The sequence below is a fragment of the Oryzias latipes genome, chromosome 15 (genome assembly GCF_053564925.1).
Source record: "Oryzias latipes strain Hd-rR chromosome 15, Olatipes_Hd-rR_3.1".
Classification (NCBI taxonomy): domain Eukaryota; kingdom Metazoa; phylum Chordata; class Actinopteri; order Beloniformes; family Adrianichthyidae; genus Oryzias; species Oryzias latipes.
Window position 1 is genome coordinate 13,173,529 of NC_136251.1, and position 20,484 is coordinate 13,194,012.

The 20,484-nt window shown below is 42.5% G+C and overlaps 3 protein-coding genes across 3 annotated transcripts in view; 2 read left to right on the plus strand and 1 right to left on the minus strand.

Annotated features, from left to right (window-relative positions):
• LOC101161991 (calcineurin subunit B type 1) overlaps window positions 1-10,812 on the plus strand; it is a 28,361-nt gene extending 17,549 nt beyond the window's left edge. Inside the window, exons 3-6 of the mRNA XM_023963754.2 lie at window positions 5,053-5,229; window positions 5,633-5,692; window positions 7,322-7,506; window positions 9,323-10,812. Coding sequence (XP_023819522.1) covers window positions 5,053-5,229; window positions 5,633-5,692; window positions 7,322-7,506; window positions 9,323-9,370 — 470 coding nt within the window. The 3' untranslated portion in view covers window positions 9,371-10,812. The remainder of the gene's footprint in view (window positions 1-5,052; window positions 5,230-5,632; window positions 5,693-7,321; window positions 7,507-9,322) is intronic.
• Window positions 10,813-11,752: 940 nt separating this feature from the next.
• Window positions 11,753-15,056, minus strand: pno1 (partner of NOB1 homolog). The gene is given in 7 exon segments (NM_001104783.2): window positions 11,753-11,951; window positions 12,041-12,111; window positions 12,184-12,301; window positions 12,375-12,435; window positions 12,511-12,594; window positions 12,664-12,810; window positions 14,813-15,056. Coding segments are annotated over 7 exon segments (732 nt in total). The 5' UTR covers window positions 14,996-15,056; the 3' UTR covers window positions 11,753-11,883.
• A 69-nt stretch (window positions 15,057-15,125) lies between these two features.
• dnaaf10 (dynein axonemal assembly factor 10) lies at window positions 15,126-20,484 on the plus strand. The gene is made up of 8 exons (XM_004076991.5): window positions 15,126-15,602; window positions 15,760-15,860; window positions 15,944-16,074; window positions 16,146-16,247; window positions 16,861-16,976; window positions 17,077-17,211; window positions 19,937-20,034; window positions 20,120-20,484. The coding sequence occupies exons 1-8, from the start codon at window positions 15,417-15,419 to the stop codon at window positions 20,325-20,327; spliced, it is 1,077 nt and encodes a 358-aa protein (XP_004077039.1). The 5' UTR covers window positions 15,126-15,416; the 3' UTR covers window positions 20,328-20,484.

A 20,484-nucleotide genomic window follows, 5' to 3' on the forward strand; every position in this document is an offset into this window, starting at 1 on the left:
GCCGACCCTTCGATCATTGGACGACCTGCTCAACCGCCTGAACCACTGCCGCCTCATTAAATTAGTATTTTACAGGCATGTGGAGCTTCTGTTCTCAAACAGTTAACTCACCATAGCTGAGATGGGCAGAATGATCCACTTCAAACTGTAACTGCAGTTTTCATGGCAAAATGATGACAGAAAAATGTGACTTTTATTGTGAAAATAGGAGACGTTTCCTGCAGCTTCCTGTTTGACCTTCCTGTTTGAGTTTGTAGGGCTGCATCTGCAGCAGGGATACTTACACCCACACTTACTCACTACAACCCCATTATGCTAACAGGTGCAGTGTCGTCTGTCAAACTCAGGTAATTACTGAGCTGTCTGTGCCCCCCCCCCCCCGCGCGCGCTGTGTTCAGGCTGCGGTTTCCAGGCCTGCTCACGCCATTTGTGTCACATGAACAGCTTGAAGGCTCTGCTGAATTTCTGTTAACGTGTCGATTCCTAACATCTGCATTAGCATTCTCCTCATGAACAATGGTCCAGCTGTTCCCTCCTGATTGCATGCATGTGGGCTTTCAAGAGGGGGGGGGGGGGGGGGGGGGGATAATGGATTCCTGTTGCCTGGTAACACTTGTGGGTGCATGCAGTGTTTGTTTAAGTCTGCGTGAGGTTCCCGGTTCCATCTGGACGTCCCTCAAAGCTGCTTATTAGCAGCTGAAGGAGGAGCCTCTGGGACTGTAGAGATTTCCCACAATTCTCCTGTGTTCACTTCATATCAGAAGGGTTTAGAATAGAGCCCTGCGCGGGACTATTTTCTTCATCCCGCTCCCGCGCCCACTGAATTTCTGACCAATCCCGCACCCGCAATATGTATGTCCACTCCTGCCCGCACCCGCAAAACTAATAGAATTTATTCCTGCACAGTAATAGAGATGCATTGATTTTGTATCGTCTCCCGTCCCGCAGGAAAAAAACACGTATTTGTATTGATATTATTAAAGAGATTCATGTCCCTCCTCCAGCCTCATCTTTTCATGCATTCCTCTTTTGTGTTATGTGCAACTTAATTATTAAATATATTTTCCCAAATCCTGTTCGGTTAAAAGTCTGCGTGTGTGCGCGCGCAGACAGACGGCCTGAAGCGCGCTCTTAGTGAGAGGCGGGGCGGGGCGTTGCACAACCCCAACAACAGGTTAGATGACAAAGGCCATTGGGCGTCTCTGCCTGGTGCCTTCACGGAGCTTCAGTACATAAGAATCCAACAGCCGCACAGCCTAACGTAGTCCGCTAATATATATTCATGAGATATTCATGGCAGCACTGATCCTGCGGGGGGTTTTTTTGCCGCCCGCTCCCGCCCGCAGCACAATTCAAACCGCCCAATCCCGTGAGATTTGGGTTAATGCAGCCCTCTAGTTTAGAACACTGACTGTATATGAGAACTGGACTGAGTCAGTGTGATGTCACCCATTGGGAATGACTTCCTCCAGCTAGTAAAAGGAAGTCAGTTGAGTCGCCATTTTTAGAGTCGCCAGTATGGACGTTGCCATGTTAGAACCAGAAAACATCAATAAGCAGTGATTGGTTCAGTATCCTGAGTCAACATTTCTAAGGCAACCACCTTCACCAATCAGGGATGAGCTTGTTGGAAGGCCACACCCCTACCACTGAAAGCAGACGACACAAAATCTGGAGCTTTAAACAGCAATGAAATCAGTTTTTAAATTTGAGTTTTATTTAATTTAAAATGGTTGTGTGTGTGTGTGTGGGGGGGGGGGGGTGAACATGAGTTTGCATCAGAGTCAGAGATGAGGTTTGTCAAATCAGGAGTCCCTTGCTAGCTTTGCTCTTTACTTTGTGCTGTCACAGTGACCTGCTGTCCTCCGGTCTGGCAGACACTCGCCATGTTTCAAAACTGAGAAGGAGTCGTCTCTGCCGCCATGAATAATCCATGTTCTGCTCTCTGGGCAGCTCCTGGCAGCGGGCAGGAAGCAGAACACACAAGGAACCAGCAGCAGGAACATCTTTTTAGTTTGTTCCACCGACAGTGAAACACTGAAGCAGTCGCACCCGTGTCCTGACCTTTCTACCCAAAAGAAACGTTGTTGATCAACATGTCAGTGATGCAGTTTGTGGTTCAGCTGCAGTGTTCCCACCTTACATCCGAAGAGGAACCTGAAGGTCTCCGTGGGGAAAATGGCTGGTGAGAATTGGGATTGATAAAGGTATTTCTAGTGGTAGGGGTGTGGCCTTCCAACAAGCTTGTGATTGGCCAAAGTGGTTGCCATAGAAACAATGACTCAGACCAATCACTACTTACTGACGACATCTGACTCCAACCAGGCGGCATCCATATCACAAAAAATGTGTTGACTTCAACTGTTTGGAGCCAGAGGTAAACCATTTTCTATGGGGGGGGGGGGGCGTCACACTCCCTCGGTCCAGTTCTCATAGAAGGTAAACGGTGTGTCGTCCCCACAGTCTTCCGCTCGTTCAGGTCCAGATTGTTCTGATGGCACTAGCTCCAACCGGCTTCCACCGTTCTGTGTCAGAATAGGATGTCGTTCACCTGCCCCAGCATCACCTGCTGGATCCTCAGACTGGAGGCCTTTGGGGGAGGTATTAGCTAAAACGGTGTGGACTGGAGGATGCGTGGGTTCCAGGACCATCCAGATGTTGCAGAGGAAGAAGGTGTCTTGTGTAGCTAATGAAAATCAGGTTCCTGCAGCTCCTCAGTCTGAAGGATTCAGCTGTTAGAATTTTTGTCTTTGTCTTTCTTTTTTTTCTGTCTGTGGAGCAGAAGATGCTGAACTGCTCGTGTAGCGATTGTGCTAAAATAAAGTTCTTTTTCACGTGTTTGTGCTGAGAGTGGAACCAGAAGGCCGCTGATTTAAAAAAAAAAGGTGTTTGGTGTCACAGGACAGCCGGGAGGCGGACACTGTGAAGAACATGCTGGACCTGAAATCTGCGGCGCTGATGCTCCTGCAGTCTGAGGGTTCAAATCAAGTCATCTGAGGACTTTTCTTCAGAATGAAAGTTGTCTGTTAGAATCGGAGGAGCCGGCTCCAAATCAGCTGTAGTTTCAGTGTTTGTTGATGATGAAGATGAACATTTATCATCTGAGGAAGAACCTCAATTCTTGATTATGTTTGGTTTTGCCTCCAATCTTTGAGGAATGACCACAAAGTTCCAGAAAACGTCAGCCTTGATCTCATCATGTGGCGTTTGCAGCATCAGGGAAAGATATTTTAGGATTTTTTTGCAGTGAAGTTGAAGGGCCGCCACTCCACATGCTCATTGGTTCTTCCTTCTGCAGAGCCCATCTTTCTCTGCCTCCACCCCAACTTTCTTGTCTCACCTTTTCTCCCTCCTGCTCTACCACACTTGCAGTCAGATTAGTCATGGAGCTGATGCAGCACGTTCGCGTCCACAACACCACCCACCTCCGTCTCTCTCCTTCCCCGTTTCTTGGAGCCGAGCGGCTGAATGACAGGCCAGTTGTTGGAGCTGCAGAGGAGCAGCCAGTCGGCTGCAGCAGCGGCGCTCTTCTCAGATTTGTTGGAGATTCGTCTGCAGGTCCGGCCTGGATTGGACTCCAGTCCTGCCCTCTATTATGTGTCTATTATGTCTCTATTATGTTTTTAACATGTTCTTGTGGTATTTTTCCGATGATGGTGGACATATATGTAGAAAATTTAGGTTAAACTGACTCTACTGAGTATTTCTTTATTCAAATCATTGTAAATCAGGAGCAGATAGAAAAAATGCCAATTAAAAAGGAGTTTACTATAGTTTTTTGGGTTTGCGCTTATATACTATTCATCCTATGTTTTATGACGCTGAATAAACATCGGTGTGTTGTGGTAGTAAAGCGTAAAGAGATTTAACATATTGCTTTTTATTCCATTATTATGATTTACCTTCCAAGAGGAAATGTCTGTTCTTCTGCTATTTTGTTAAATAAATTCCTCCCAAAGGTGCAACTTATGCATTATATTCTTCTTTATTTTGCATTTTTTGGCTGCCGTAGTCCGAAAACACGTTACTTGTTGGCCACACGTTTCCTGCTCCGCTCCTTTCTGATGGATCCACTTAGAGGACTAGATCCACGTATGTCTTTGCTGTCCTCGTCTGAGTTTGTATCTGGCTCTAAACTGTACGGCTGGACAGCTCCAATATAGCTGGTAATGTTAAGTTGGAGGGTGTGAGGGGCTGTAAACAGAGAACTCTCCATGCCAACTGCTCCGTCCCAACTCAGAGGTAGATTTCTAATGAACTTTTGCCGCTTTGCAGAAACTATTTGCTAGAAAACAACACAGGGTTTCAAAGTTGTGGCATAATCAAAATTAAGAAAAACACCGGGAATGCTTTGAAAATAAATCCGAACATGATCGGAGTGGGACTTTAAAAAGCTTCTGAGGAGTACTGCTGGTTCTCATCAAGGACCCCAGACTCCTGCAGCTGCAGTGAGTCTGTTGGTTGGCCCGTGTGGTCACATGACTGCGTGAATGAGCTTATAGGGTGATTTGTTATTGCCCCATGATTACTCCTCGCTGTCGCTCACTTTTCTTTACCTGAGAGGAGAGACTTCCTCTGATGGAGGGGGTCCAGAAGAGACGAGCTCCTGCAATGAGACTAGTAGGCAAAGTCTGTAAGTGTCCTCACAGCTCCCACTTCTCTCCTGCTCTCTTTTCTTATCTAATTTTGGGTCCTTGCAGAGTTTCTGTCAGGCGTTTCCTTTTTTCGTGTCACCTATTTGAGGCCTCGCTGCAGAGCAGGCTGGATTTAGACGTTGGTGGGGGTTTACACTCCAGTTTTCTGGAGGTGTCGTCCTTGACCCGCTTCCAAGCAGAAGTTTCTATAGTTTGCAGCTGCAGTTCATTCAGGGATTTTCAAGTTTTGTCTTTGGGTCTGCAGCAGACAAACGCTGCCTTCTTTTTGTCATCATCTTTGTTTTTGCTGGACTCCGGGTTTGTGTGTTCTGAAGATGACGGGGAACCCTGTGCTGAATGTCCTCGCAGCTTCTCACGCAGACCTTCTGCCTGTGTTTCCTTTTTCCTCTCCGTCTAGTCGATGCTGATGAGATTAAGAGGCTAGGGAAGCGGTTTAAGAAACTCGACCTAGATAACTCGGGCTCGCTCAGCGTGGAGGAGTTCATGTCCCTGCCGGAGCTGCAGCAGAACCCGCTGGTGCAGCGGGTCATCGACATCTTCGACACGGACGGAAACGGGGAGGTGGACTTCAAAGGTGAACTAACCCGCCGTGAAGCTCGCAAATCTGACCTTTCTATCTTAACGTTGCAGACATAAAACATTGAAATCTTTGTTTCTGAAGAGTAAATCATCAGAAAGCTGAAGGCTGATGAGTTGGTTGAAAATAAATCACTTTTGGAAGTTTGAGGTCAAAACTTCAAAGCAAAGTTTCTACAAACCATATACACAAAGTTTCTGTTTCACAGAACAAATCCACTCTGACATATTTAAAATGTATCGAGTCTACACTCGTGTTTTGAAAATCCCCAAACAATCAGACTGAATAAATGAAACTGTTGAAGGGTTAGTTGTAAATGTTTTAAAATGTCCAAATCCTTTTGAATTGTGTGTTTTTTTTCAGTTTGTTGTGTAACCCTGAAGTGTGTCTGTCCTCTCAGAGTTCATCGAGGGGGTGTCACAGTTCAGCGTCAAAGGAGACAAAGAGCAGAAGCTGCGATGTAAGTCATGCTCCCCGTTCATTACAACCTCACGTCCACAGGGGGCGCCACAACCTACGCCACAGCATAGGCTCACATGGACACGAAACCATGAAAAACATTTTGTAGATAGAAAATGAGCATAAGTTTGAAAGAAATTGAGAAAAATTTGAGTTTTCTATTCCAGTATTGTTTACTTTAGTGTGAGAAAGAAATCAAACTGGAGAACATTTCAGTTCCCAAAATCCTTACAAGTCGTGATCAGATCTTTGTTTTCTTTCTGTAATACTGGATTTAAACAAGAGAGAGAATGTTTGTGTCTGTGTGAGAAAAATGTAGAAAGGGTGTGTGGTTTGGGGTTTTACAGGCCTAAACTGTACAGGAGATACAGCAAGCAGGGAGATTGAATGACAAGGTCAACAGCCAATCAGGACTCAGAACCCAATGCACTGTAGAAAAAGAACATGTAGAATTGTATTGAAATAAATCAGCAAGACCACGTACGATGGCGTATTAGAGCCAGTTCACAGGGGGGGAAAAATTATTAGGACTTTAAAATCATATGCTAAATTTGACTTTTTATTTTGTAAATTTACGTTGTTTTGTTTTTACATGTTGATTAACTAGAAGAAGAAAAAAAGACAAAATTCAGTTGTGTCCGAATTCCCACTCTAACCCCTAACTACTAAAACTATATAGTGCTGGACTATGTATATATATATATATATATATATTTTATATATATATTTTATATATATATATATATATATATATATATATATATATATATTTTAATAGCAATTAGGACACAATGCTCACTACTTTTGTTTGTTTTTAAAGGGGGGAATATGACGTCACCGATTTCACTTAGTGGAAATCTCATTGATATGTGCGTTTTGTGACGATTATTTACACATCTATTGAGTTCTGAAGATGAAAATGTTGATATTTTATTAAAAAATACATTCTCTTTGCAAAAATGGTTCAAACGCAATGCATTATGGTCTATATTCGCCAGTCTAGTGAGCATGGATGCAAACTGGTTGTTAGGAGAGACTTTTCTAGGGCAGATTTTGGAGTTGTAGATTCAGACGTCACTACAAAATGGTGAACGCACCATATGGTGCACGAAGTGGTGTGTAGAGAAGGCCTTCAGACAGAGCCTCAGACTTGGAGGAGATCTCGGCTTTGGTGGAGGAAGAAAGGATGGAAGTGGAGAGCTGCAGGAATACCGATGGCTTCATCAACGGCTGCAGAGATCCTGCAAACCAGCAATCAATGAATAAAACATGAATAAACCGTAAACCAAACAAAGGAGCTTCCAAACATTTGGAACCTTATCCTCCGTCATAACGACTAAACGAGGGAACATTTCATTTGTACCTTGGAAGGATAAAATAACCCACACGCTGACATAACGTAACTCTACGACGTTATGTTACATAATAGCATCCTGCTGCAGCAATGACGTTAAATACATGAACCGTTGAGGAGTTCCTGTAGTTGAGAGAATGTCCACACTTGAGCTAAAGCTCTGGTGCTAAAGGGTTACGGTGCACTTTTCAGGGATGCAACTCACATTCCACACTCAGTGTTTTATGAGAGCGATTACTCCAGATGAAAGATTCCTCTGCTCCTCTTCCCGCGCAGTCGCCTTCAGGATCTACGACATGGACAAGGACGGCTACATCTCCAACGGTGAGCTCTTTCAGGTGCTGAAGATGATGGTGGGGAACAACCTGAAGGACACACAGCTGCAGCAGATCGTGGACAAGACCATCATAAACGCAGACAAGGACGGAGACGGCAGGATATCCTTTGAAGAGTTCTGTGCGGTGAGTCTCCTGTAAACTAGAGCGCAGCTGCGTTTTCTGAATCAGGACCAAAGCTAGTCGTTTTTGGCACAAAGGGACGTTCTCCTTTTAGAACCTCGTCTGGTGTTGGACCCAAAGGAAGCAGCTCTGCTTCTCTGACGGGAAGAGCTGCGTTTCAGACTCCTGGTTTCAGCTGCTTCTCCACAGCTTCAGGAGAACTGTCCTTTCAGAATAAGAGCACCGCAAAAATAGACTTGAGTTGTGGTTGGCCATCTCTCGAACTCTTCTGCTTTTTAGATTTCAGATAGCTTTTGACTTTTTTTTTCAGGCGTTCCAACTCAAAAGTGGAACCAAATCTTAAGTCAGGCAGCAAATCAGAATTCAGAATTTCCCTAAAAACAAAGTAGTTGTTGTAGTAACACTTTAAGAAAGCTCTAGACTAAAAAACAGCAGATAAGCTTTAAGGCTGAAACCGGATTGTTAGTTTGTGGAACTTTAGATATTTCCGTTAAATATAAAGCAGCCCCATCTGCTGATTATTTATTATTCATCATTTTCCAATTTGAGAGGACAGTTTCTTTAGTCTGAAAGAACTTATTTTTTTAATCAGAGTTTTCTTCATGTTGTTCAACCAATCAGGGATTTTGTTCAACCAATCAGGGTTTAGAATCAGGATGGCCCCGCCCACATTTGAATAAGCGCACAGAAAAACTTCAAAAATGCTCAAATTGATTTTAACAATCATTTTTTTGTGTCCCTTTGAATAAAATGATCATGTCCAGCAGCAGTTTAGGGCTGGAAGACCGGATTGTTTTCTCAAATCTTCATTTCTACGTGATGCTTTTAAGAAAAACATTTCCCCCTGCCACAAACTGAAAGACACGCCAAACTTCCCGTTGACATCACAGCGAGAGAAACGGTCAAAGAAATGAATGGGGCCAAAATCTCTGATGGGACTCATAAAAATATTTCAAAATCCACTTATGAAACCAGAACACACCTGTCGGGGACACGCAAAGGAAGTTTGAAAATAATTATGGGATGGCCACTATGGACCTATGATTTGGCGGCCATTTTGTTGCAAATATTTGCTGATTTTCACATTTTCCCCACAATCTACAAATCGGGAAGCTGCTTAGGAAAAACGGTTGGATTTAAGGAATTGAATTGTCTGACATTTATATCCAAATATTGTGAAAATGAAATGCATGAATCCACGGCTGGAGCCGATCGAAACAGTATGACATACAATATGAAGAGATGAGGAATGTGGGCGTGGCTAACAAAACCTCTGTTGCCAAGGAAATCCAAAAGTTTACTTTTGCCAAGTCTTCTTAAAACGATGTAGACATGTTCGTCGTCTCCAGGCGACCAAAGAATTAAATGGTTGCAACGGAGACAAAACCAACAGAAGAAGTTTGTTTTTCCAGAAGTTTGTCCCAAGCGGCTCTGATCATGATGGTCTGAGCCAATGAGGAAAGGAGGGGGTCAGGTAGCGCCTCCTGCAGGCCACACAACGCCAAGAACCTGCTATGAGAATCAATGAAAAAAATCACCTAAAAGTTAAAAAAAAAACAACCTCAAGGTCTGAAGTATTTCAAAGCATAAAATATGTCCAAAGTACAATTAATGATGACATCTACAGTAGTATTTGGAGAAGCCAAAAAATAATAACAAGTAAACGTGATTCTGGAAATCCAAACAGCTACTCGGCGCAGCATTTAGGAATAATTTCAACCAATCTTTTGGTTGTCTTATGTCGCAGATTTGGAGGAAACGAAGGGAAATTCCTGGACTGATGAGTGCCTGTTGCCCCGCCCCCTTCTTCTTCCTGCAGGTGGTTGGAGGTCTCGATATACACAAAAAGATGGTGGTGGACGTGTGAGGCGCCGCCTGCTTGCCGCCCCCGCCGTCCCCCTTCGCCCTTGACACCACCTCTGAAGTTCTGCTGAAGACGAAAACGCTCTCCGTGTTAACTCCATGGAAGTATTCTCTCTCTGTGACGCCACCTTTTGTTTCCACCACGCCTCTCCAAGCCAACGCCGAAGTGTTATCGGACCAGCAACCCTCCCTCCTCCCCCCCCCCCCGGTCACAGCGCTTTCAGAGACCGCAGGACACCCACCAGTCATCTGCAGGAGCATCTCCACTTTGGGATGAGGGGGAGGAAAGGGGGGGCGCTGGGAAGAGGCTGCTTCATTCTCCACTCTTTTCTTTTTCAGGGGGGGGTGACTTTTTGTTGTATTTATTTTCTTTTTGTTGGTCTTTTATAAAGAAAACATAAGTATATCCACGGTTGTCTTGTGAAGGGGGGGGGTGTAGTGTAGGGTATGAAGTGCCAACCAGAACATATCCGGTCCTCGCCATCCAACCTGACGACGAGTCCAAACCCAAAATACTAAAATCCTGGCGGTTTTCATCAGATCGCCCACAAAAGTAGAAAAACAGCAACCGAGGCGCCGCCGCCGTTTCCACATCCGGCTTTTTTATTGATCAGCGCGAGCCCACATCGTAAGAGGGGGAGGGGGGGCGCCTGTCTGCACACACCCCCTTCCTCCTTTGTCACTGTGGCTCCGCCTCCTTTCAGGAAAAACTCTAAATACCACCGCCTCCTTCCCTCCCTCCCTCCCTCCTTCCTCCCATCGGGTTTCGAACCGCCACATCTGGAGTGCTCCGTCGTCGCCCCCCCCCTTCTTCCCCTGATCCCAAAGCTCTGCACGGCTTGGGCCTCCCTGTGCTTGCATGACATGGAATTATATATTTTATTTTTTGTTGTGCATGTAGATCAATTTTTTTGAAATAATCCTCTTGTTTACACATGGATGGTGATGTTAATATATTTAAGAATTTAACGGTATACAATATGGATGTTGCCAAACTTTGGTAAATGTACACATATTATTATGGGAGGTGATCCAAATGAACTGAACTACATGTAACTTTTGTATTTACCCGGGTCAGCGACGTGCTTCGATTCCAGTCGCAGTTGCATATCTGATCCTGTCTCAAACTGCCACACTGTACTCAGCTTAAAGGGGAAATCTGACTTTTCTTTTTGTTTGTTTGTTTGTTTTCTTTCTTTTGTATATAAGTATTTGTTCAATGCAGTTCTGGCTCTCTGTTATCTGTATAGTTCAGGCCGCGCTTTAGTTTGTAAGTGCTACTTTTTCTCTGAGGGACTTTAGGTTTGAGCGGGGAAATGGGAAAAAGATTTGAACCTTTTGTTTTCCTTTTTCTGCATGCTGCATCTTATGCTGTGGGACTGTTGGAAACTTGATACTGTATGAAAATGAAATCAAATTTAAATAAACTTTGAAATGTTGTAAGTACCAAGATTCTGTAGTACCTGGTGCAGCATCTAAATCCACCATAAAGGTAGTCTCTTTGTTAAATATATTTTTTAAACTTTGTTTTAATCCCAAAGTACTATTTCATATTAGGATAGTTCAGATTTCATTTAGTACTTTTATTGTAGAATATCAACATTAAACTACTTTCAACTTTTACACTATATGTGAAAATAAACCAAATATTCTGTTTTTTTTCTGCCTGGTAAACATTCACAAAAAGAAAAAGGATTTTTTTCATTTTTACAACGAACCATTTCAAGTTTTTTGAGTGAGCATTATTTGCTGTTCTGGACATTGGTACAGCTTTGATCAACTATATAAAGGTAGTATTTAAGTGTAAAGGAATTTATTTTATATGAAAGCATTCCTTTCACTGTCCAAGGCACTTTAACATTGGGAGTAGGGTCATTCTGGACCCCACAAGATAACATAGGATACCCCATCTGCAGCAGTTTGCAGAAATGTACATGAAAGCACGGAGGTGGAGGTATAGTCATTAGGTTTCAGGCTCAAGGTTTTACTCCTGTGAATAATGGAACCCATTTATCTTTTCATTCTAAACTCTTGTTTGGTTTTTTATTATTGCTTGTCAAGAAAAATTAAGTAAATTAGTATCTTGGTTTAAAATCAGAGCAGCAGTTCAATCAGCTTTTTCCTTTGTGGAGATCCGCTGTAACTTTCTGCTTTAGCTAGCATGTTGAGCATATTTGGGGCTTTGACTGGCATGTTTAGTATCGTGTGTTAATTGGCAGGTTTAGCATCATTTAGTTTGAGCTCCTCGGTCACTTTAACAGTTGATAGTTTGCTTCATCAGCTATAAACAGTTTAAAGTGTTAGATTTCTTATTTTATTTTCAATAAAACATTGAGACAGAATAAAACAGGATGCAGACATGTTGGTTTCTTTAGGTTTATTTACAAATAATGTCTTCTGAAATCCGTCCCTCATGAACACAGCAGATCAAAAGTTAGACTTCTGACCCCCGCAGGTATGAAAGTGGAAGACTCCTCCCCTCTGAGAAGGTCAATCCCGGAACTAGCCAGTCCATGTTCAGAATCGCTCGGCGGTCCTGCTGGCCACGGCTCTGATGTTTCCGTAGACCTTTGAAGGTGGACTTCCTGTGGGGGTGAAGGGGGGGTGGAAAGGTCACATCCTTGTTCTCAGAACATCAGACGGCATCAATCATTACAGGAAAAGTCCAGCCTACCTAAGATTAAATTACATATTGCTGTCCGGGCCATCTTGATGTTCTGGAAAGAACCTAAAATGTGGATTTTTCTGAGAGATGAGAAAGAGGGAGGAGTTAGCCAAATGGCCCCGCCCTGATCCGTTTCCTGCGGTGACACTCACGTGTCTGCGAGCACAATGCGGGTCTTGGTGACGTTTTCGATGGTGAACTTGGTTTTTCCTCCCTTCCCTGCGATTCTCCCGATGGCTCTGGACAGATGGTCGCCCTTCAGCGGCTTCACTGCAGAAACACCAGCAGAACTTTCAGGCCCGAGTCGGGCGGCGAGCGCAGTACCGGGGAGCCGCGGCCTTACCGTCTGTCACGTCAAAGCTTTCCAGGAAAAGCTCATCTAATCTGATGAGCGCCATGGCGTCCTGAGAGAGGAAAGGTCAGGGGTGTGAGCGACTCGGCAAATACACACCTTCTTACTAAAAAAGTTCTGAACTCACATCAACCTGGAACCCGAGAACAAAGGCTTTAACGAAATCTGCAGCTTTGGTGAGCGCGGCGATGTCCTGCGTCTCTTTACACGTCTGACAGAAAGGGGAGGGGTTACGACAAGAACTGAACAGGAAGTAGCAGACCGCGGGAAGGAAGCTCACTTTGATTTCCACATTTCTGGTTTTCAGGTTAAACCTGACTTGAAGCTGCAGGTTCTCCACGATGGGAGTGAAGATCTTCAGCCAGTTCTCCTTCAGCGGCGTGTACCTATGAGCCGGGACGGCAACCTTCCTCATCTCATCAGAACCCTGGAACACACAAAAAAAAACAGCCGTAGATTTATGTCAAACTTTTTTACAAACAAAGTAATTTCTAATCCCTTTTTAAAAAAACTAGATTTCTTAAAAAAAAAAATCTGAAGCCGAACAAATGCATATCTGTGGGCAGCTCATTGTTGTTGCCGTGGCAACAGGAAAGGTGAACTGTTTGACTCTGCCCTACTTGTCCTGTAAAGGCTGAGCAAATATCTTTCAAAAACTCCAGAATTTTTCAGAGATCCATGACGGTGTTCAGACTCCCATGAAAAATTGTGTTTTTAACATGTTCTTGTGGCGTTTTTCTTATGATGGAGAACATACATGAAGAAAGTTTAGCTCAACATTCCATTTCTTACTCTCTTTATTCAAAAAGTTGTGAATCAGGAGCAGATGAGAAAAATGCAGTTTGGAAAAGATCATTTTTGTGATGATAAAAAAAAAAAAAAAAAAAAACTGGGCGGGGCCACAAACTTTCTTCCATGCATCCATGTATGTATTGATCTGAGAATCTGGTTCAAAACTGACAGCTGGTTAGCTCCAATATTGCTCGCCCTTTTTGTTGCAGAGGAATGTAAACGTGCTCAACCGTCAGGCACAGTCAGGACAAGAAGAAGTCAAACACGAACCAGGAGGTCCAACTGCTGATCAGAGGACGACAGAAGCCCAGCACTCCATTGAATCCAGAATGATTTTTTTGTTTACTTTTAGACTTTAGAAGTTTAAGATTTAAAATCTCTGCTTGGTTTTAGGCCTTCTTCAAATCAGTCTTCCGGTATCACAGATCAGTTTTTTAATGCTCTCGGAGTAGATTTTAAAGTCACAGAAACAATCTGTGATTGTTTTGTTCTGTTTGGTGGAAGAAAAAATGTGATAAATCATGTTTAAAAATGCACTTTTTACTGAACAGTTTGGCTCCCGTAACTGCTTTTTTTAATTATTAATGGAAATTCATGACTGCAGACAAATCAAAGTTTGGTTCTAATGGTGGTGAGTTTGAAGTCAGTCTGAAACGCAGCTCAAACACGTCAGAATTTTGATCAATGAAGAAGAATCTTAGCGCAGGAAATGAAATTTGAAAATGTACCACGTCTGAAAAGGAGAGGAGATTCAATGGTTTCTTTATTGCCATCCAAGGACATTGTTTTATCCAGTAGTTTGATTTAAACAGCATACTGTTAATTTTTAAATTTAAATAGCATGTCATTTAAAATGGTTCTAATAATAAACAAAAAGTGATTTTGGAGAGAAGCTCTGTGGTATTATAGATAGTAGAGATCCGTCTGTGCAGAGCTATCCAGGAGTATTTTGCTTAGGGTCACGTGATCCCAGGAACCAATCAGACGTCAATACCAAGTTCAGTCATCATAGGCCCTTAGGTAAAAAAAAAAAGTTGAAGTGGTAAAAGACATTACATCTTGGCACTTTTAAAAGTGCTAAACAGTGTGAAGAAATCAAAGAGGCCCCACGTGCGCCACCCGCTGTCCATAAGGAGACACTGCAGGAATGTTTTATTGGGCCGCATCAAATGTCAGATACACTTGACAGTTCCCGTTATAATTTATTAAAAACGGACAGAGACATTCTTAAATTACACTAAATATAAACTACTTGACTCATGGGAAAAGTATTGCTCACAAACGTGACATACATCCAAAAGTATTAACATTTATTTATGTACTTATGTCTTCTAACTTTAAATTCGTGTAAAGTAAATCTTGTACAGAATATTTTCTATATAGAAAAGAGCAAAACATACGAATATTTTTGTAATTTGGTGCAAGAATATATTAATATCGGTAAAGAAAAACTTGAAAAACAACAAATACGTTATTTGGTATCGCCCATCCTTGCTTCACTACTTGTGCACATGCGCAAAGCATCTCAATATTTAAAGGAACAGCGCTTTGGCAAAACAAGCGTTTTTAAGTCGGTTTCGCGTTTGTGGTTTACCCGTGAAATCGCAGAGGCAGAAATGAAAACACATTGTAAATACCCGTAGTTTGTCAGCTGAGATGGGTGGAAAATGCGGGCGTTTATTTGGCTGTTCGACCTCCATGGTCGTGCCTCCGTCTGGCTCCAGTTTTCTCTTCTGGCTCTTCTTTGACTTCACTTTCGTAAACGATTCCCCGTCATCGTGCTTCTCCGGCGCCGTAGCTCCGCTTTCACTGGCGTCCATGGCAAAATACAGTCTTTAAAAGTTTAATAAAGTCCTTAAAAGGGTGGTGTGGACTGAACGGGGGGACGCACGAGATTGCCCTCGTGCACTGAAAAGGACCCCAAGGGTGGCGTCGTCGACGCTCGAAACAAAATGTTATTACCAGGTGTATCAAAAAGTACAATTTAAATGTAATTTAATCACCATCCCGCTTTTTAAATCCAAATAACTGTAAAAAAAATATTTATGTATGTGCTTTAAGAATAATTTAATGTATTTATTTTTAAATATCGGGAGAAAATCAGGCATATTTGTGGGCACCTATAAAGTCAGGACCTAACGTTGATATTTTGGTAGATTTTCTGTAGCGCAAAGTTCTATTTGATGTTCGATGTTTGCTTTGGTTTATTCGCTTAAATCGTAGTTTTCTGCTTCGGTGAATATGTCGTCTTCGCTGTCAAAGCCTCAGATCATCGCGCATGCTCACACGGGTCTAAACTTCACTGTGTTCGACTGTAAGTGGATCCCCTGCAGCGCCAAGTTTGTTTGTTTGGGCAACTTTCCGAGAGGAACCGGGGTGATCCAGATCCACGAGCTGCAGCACGGAGAAGTACAGCTTGTTAAAGAGGTGCACTGATGTCTTCATGTTGAAATCTTTCACCTTTAACCTCAACGAGCTGCTCTGAGCTGTCCAGAGAAGGTTTTCTCGCTTGTAGCCATGGCAACCCTAACCCAGCAAACACAGATTGAGTGCTAAGAATATAAGAACCTGTGATGTTTTTCAGCTCGAGAAACCCAAACCTATAAAGTGTGGCACGTTTGGGGCATCTTCCCTGCAGACCAGACACATAGCAACCGGGGATTTTGATGGAAATCTAAATATCTGGTATTTTGTCTGCATTTTCTCCTGCAAAAATCCATGTGTTGTGTTTTTCTGAGGTGATTTCTGAACAGATTTGTCATGGACAGGAATCTAGAGGCTGCTGATGTGCCTGTGTACTCTGTGAAGGCCCATAAGGAAATAGTCAACAGTATAGACGGAGTCGGAGGTCTGGGAATCGGAGAAGGCGCTCCTGAGATAGTGACCGGCAGCAGAGATGGTGAAGGCCATAGAGGCAAGACACAGTTAGAACAGCAAGAGTGGATCTGAGGTTCTGTTGGGTTTTCACAGGAACAGTAAAGGTGTGGGATCCCAGACAGAGAGACTGGCCTGTGGCCAACATGGAACCACTTGAAGGGGAAACCAGGAGGGACTGCTGGACTGTTGCATTCGGTGAGCAGAATTTTCAAAATAAAAGTTTTCACTTCTAAACCATAAGGATATAATGCTACCTATTCAGAGGACAGGAAAGTCCCTGTTTGACACCACAAAAGATGGTAAAGGTGAAGTTCAGTTTGATGCTACAGCATGCTGAGGTATCACTAAAGTCATATGGATCACCGTAAGGGTTCTGAAGTGTCAAAACGTTCAAATTTGTTCCGGTTAATTTAAATAAACGAACATTTTTCCTGAAAATCCTCAAAAATGTGATTGAATAAAGCAATTCTGCAGAGAAGGGTGGAACCAAATTTGTCCACAGGCACCAAAAATGTAATCAGACACAGCATAGCAGAAAATATAGACACATTTGTTCCTTACGAATCAAAATCGTCATTGGGTTGTGATTGTTTGACACCATAAAGCCTTTGACACTGTGAATTATGCCACAGTTCTGGCTTAAATATGATTTATCTTCATCCTGCTGTTTATTTTAGTAAAATAAAGTTCTATAACATTCTATAATTGTGTACAACAGTACAGAACTTTTTGAAATCCTTCATAAATTTGTGAAAGCCTGTTTTTTATTCGTTTGGCCTCATAACCGGCTTTCTTAAAACGATTTCAGGTCACGCCTTCAACCAAGAGGACCGATGCGTTTGTGCCGGCTACGACAACGGAGACGTCAAGCTGTTTGACCTGAGGAACATGTCTCTGCGATGGGAAACCAACATCAAGAACGGGGTGGGCTGAGGACATTACTCGTTTATGTGCGTGATCATAAATGATGCTGTGATTCTGTGTGGGTTCTCACTGGGATTCCTTTTTCCTGCGTTACGTTCAGGTTTGCTGCGTGGAGTTTGACAGGAAAGATATCAACATGAACAAGCTGGTGGCCACGTCTCTGGAGGGCCGGTTCCACGTGTTTGACATGAGGACGCAGCACCACACCAAAGGCTTTGCCTCTGTTTCTGAAAAGGTAACAAACCTTTGGGGACTCAGTCAGGTGCACCATTTTAGCATTTCCAGAAAGAGACAGCATCCCTCTAAAAACAACAGCAGTCAAAGCAAACAGAACTGTTTTGCTGCAAATGTCTTGAAGCAGGAGCCAGTCTGCTCACAAAGGAGCTGCAAACATTTGTTTTTTGCTCAGCTGGAAGATCAACTGATCAAATGTTTTTTTTCTAATGAAGGTGAACATTAAATTCACAAATTCAAACGTTCAATGTTCAGAACAATTTGAGCATAACCAACACTATTTCTCATTTCTATCTCTTATTTTTATTTCATTATTTCATTGCTTTCACATATGTAGTGAAATGTAACTTTTCAGTTTGTTTTGGCTTTTGTTTTATTATTTAAGTGCCTCAAGGGCCTGAATCATTCTTTTCTTAAGCCTTTCAGAGTAACGTATGTCCATATACATGATGATTATATATATGATGATAATATATATATATATATATATATATATATATATATATATATATATATATATATATATATATATATATATATATACGACTGAGGCTCCTAATTAAGCTAACACTTTAAAATTTATTAGATAATTTTATTAATTAAAATAATTTCAACACACCGTTTGCATTTTCAACATTCTTTAGCTAAAACTAGCCTCTTTACTGACGTTAGGATTTAGCATCTGTAGTATTTTCAGCATTTTATTTATTTATTTATTTGTGTTTTTTTTATGTATCGCCTTTTCAGCACATTCTTTGTAAATACTGATGTAAAAGAAGTTTGTAATGTCTTCAAATACTTAAACTTTTAGCTGTTTGTCGGCCTTTTCATCACATATTTTGGCACTAAACATGAGGCTACATTCTCCTGAAGAAAAGCCAGCATTAGGCAGCTATCTCTGCATTCCTAGCCTCTTAGTTTGTGTGTTTCCATTTGAAAGTGTTCTTTTCTTTTAGCATTATATATTTGTTTTTTTTTTTCCGTAATTGTGATGTTTCCGATGTGTTTCCTGTGGAAGAATGTCCTCCTGAAGATTTGACTGGGAACATGTCGGAAACATCCGGATTAGGATGTTTCCGACATGTTCCCAGTCAAAGATTAAAGGCCCGTACACACCAGGACGAATATTCGCCAGGCGTTTTTCGCCACGTTTTTTGTGTTCACACCCAGGCGATTTTCGCTGACGATGAGTGGAGTGAACATGCAATTTCATTCCCTGACATTAGATGGCGCTTAATGTAAAACAGAAATACTCCTGTACACAAGGTGGCGCTGCGCAACTTTACGCTTCTGAAAGTCGCTTTTCACTCAGAAGAAGAGAGCAAGTATTTACGCGCTTGTCAGAATAATACAAAGAAAACATGAATATTTCAAGCACCATTAGCTCCAACTGGTGCTTGGTTCGGGGATATTTTAGAATGTCCGTCATTATTGCTTCGCGGCTGTGTGTAGACGCTACTTGGCGTCTATCTTCTTCGCTGGTATGTGTGCTCAGCAAGGCAGTTTTGTGTTTGAGCGCCCCCAAGTTGTGTTTTACTGTAACTTCAGAAGCTCCAGACACGTGAGCAAAAGCGCAATTCTCATTGGTCGAGTAGATTTCGACGCAACGCGTCGAAAAAAAAAACGAACCCAAGGCGTTTTTTTTTTTTGACGCTTCAACGCCTGGCGTTTTTTCGCGTTGGTGTGCACACTCTCGTTGGTGCCCTTTGTTTAGTCACGAGGCGTTAAACGTCGGCGAAAATCGCCGGCGAAATTCGTCCCGGTGTGGGTACCGGATGTTCTCGGGTTGCCGGATGTTCTCGGGGTCCTTCGGGGTCCTTCGACCAATGATGACGTCACACTATTTGATTGGCTGTAAGTTGCCACGACCAATGAGTTAACGTCGCTAAGTTTTTTTAAAAACTTTATTGACAATTGGGGTATCATACATTAACAAAAACGTATCACCTTGCTCAGCTGTATAATTTAGTGTAAGTTTATTTTTTTGCTTGTATATCCCCTGGCGTTTATTTTGAACATTTGATGTACAGCTTATTGTTCCTTGTTCTTTTGCTGTATGTCACTTTTGTTCTGCATCAATAAAAAAAAAAAAAATAATAATAAAAAAAAAAATGACATTAACGTTAACAACGAACAATAACGATGTAATCAATATTGCCTCGAAGATCAGTCACCATTGCCAAATATAACATATTGACATAGAAAATAAAGAATAGAGGGGAAAAAAAGAAACAATCAACATTACACACAAATAAATAAAAACATAAGTAAAATAAAATAAAGGAACATAGAAAAAAATCTAAGCAGTCTAATACTAGTTAAGTTAGGGGTACTCGTGAAGTTTGTATTTCTGAACAAAACTAAGCAATTTCAAGCCATTCTTCTTTTTCATATAATGAAGTGATTGAAAGCAAAAACAGAGCTCTTTATTAAATGTTATAAAAGTGGTTTGGTCTTCAAAACTTGACCTCACCAAGATGGCGGTGCTCTCCTCCTATGAGGAACCACGTGATGTCTCCTCTAGTGATATAACTCATTGGAAGGACCCTGAAGGACCCCGAGAACATCCGGCAACCCGAGAACATCCGGTACCTACACCGGTGTGAACAGGCCTTAAGAAACAACAGAGCGGATCAACCTTGAGTTCAATTTGATGTTTAAAGAGACAAACCGCCGCCGGAGTGAGGGAAAGGTGCTGAGACTGAAGTGCATCTCTGTGGTTTTAGGCTCATAAATCAACCATCTGGCAGGTCAGACATTTACCTCAGAGCAGAGACGTCTTCATGACAACAGGCGGGTCGGGAAATCTGCATCTGTGGAAATAGTAAGTCTTCAAAAATGTTTGCTTTCCAGAAATGTACTTTCCTGTTCTAGCAGTTTGATTATTTACTTGAAAATGTTCCACTTAGTGAGTATCCAGCTCAAAGGAGCGAGAAGGACTGTGAGGGTGTGGCAGGGGGCGTGGCCGGCTCGCTCAGCCTCCTGCAGAACGTCACCCTGTCCACGCAGCCGATCACCAGCCTGGACTGGAGCCCCGACAAGCAGGGTCTGTGCGTGTGCTCGGCGTTCGACCAGTCTGTGCGTGTGCTCATCGTCACCAAGCTCAACACGGTGTGAGGCGGGGCCAGACAGAACATGGACCAAATGTGCCTCGCAGAACAATCTGAGCCTGGATGGTGGGGTTCCTGGACAAAGATCAAAGTTCTGCTGTCCTAAGTTAAACTGTTATTTATCCTCTTAGATCTGACTTGTTCATTAAAGATTTTTTTATCTA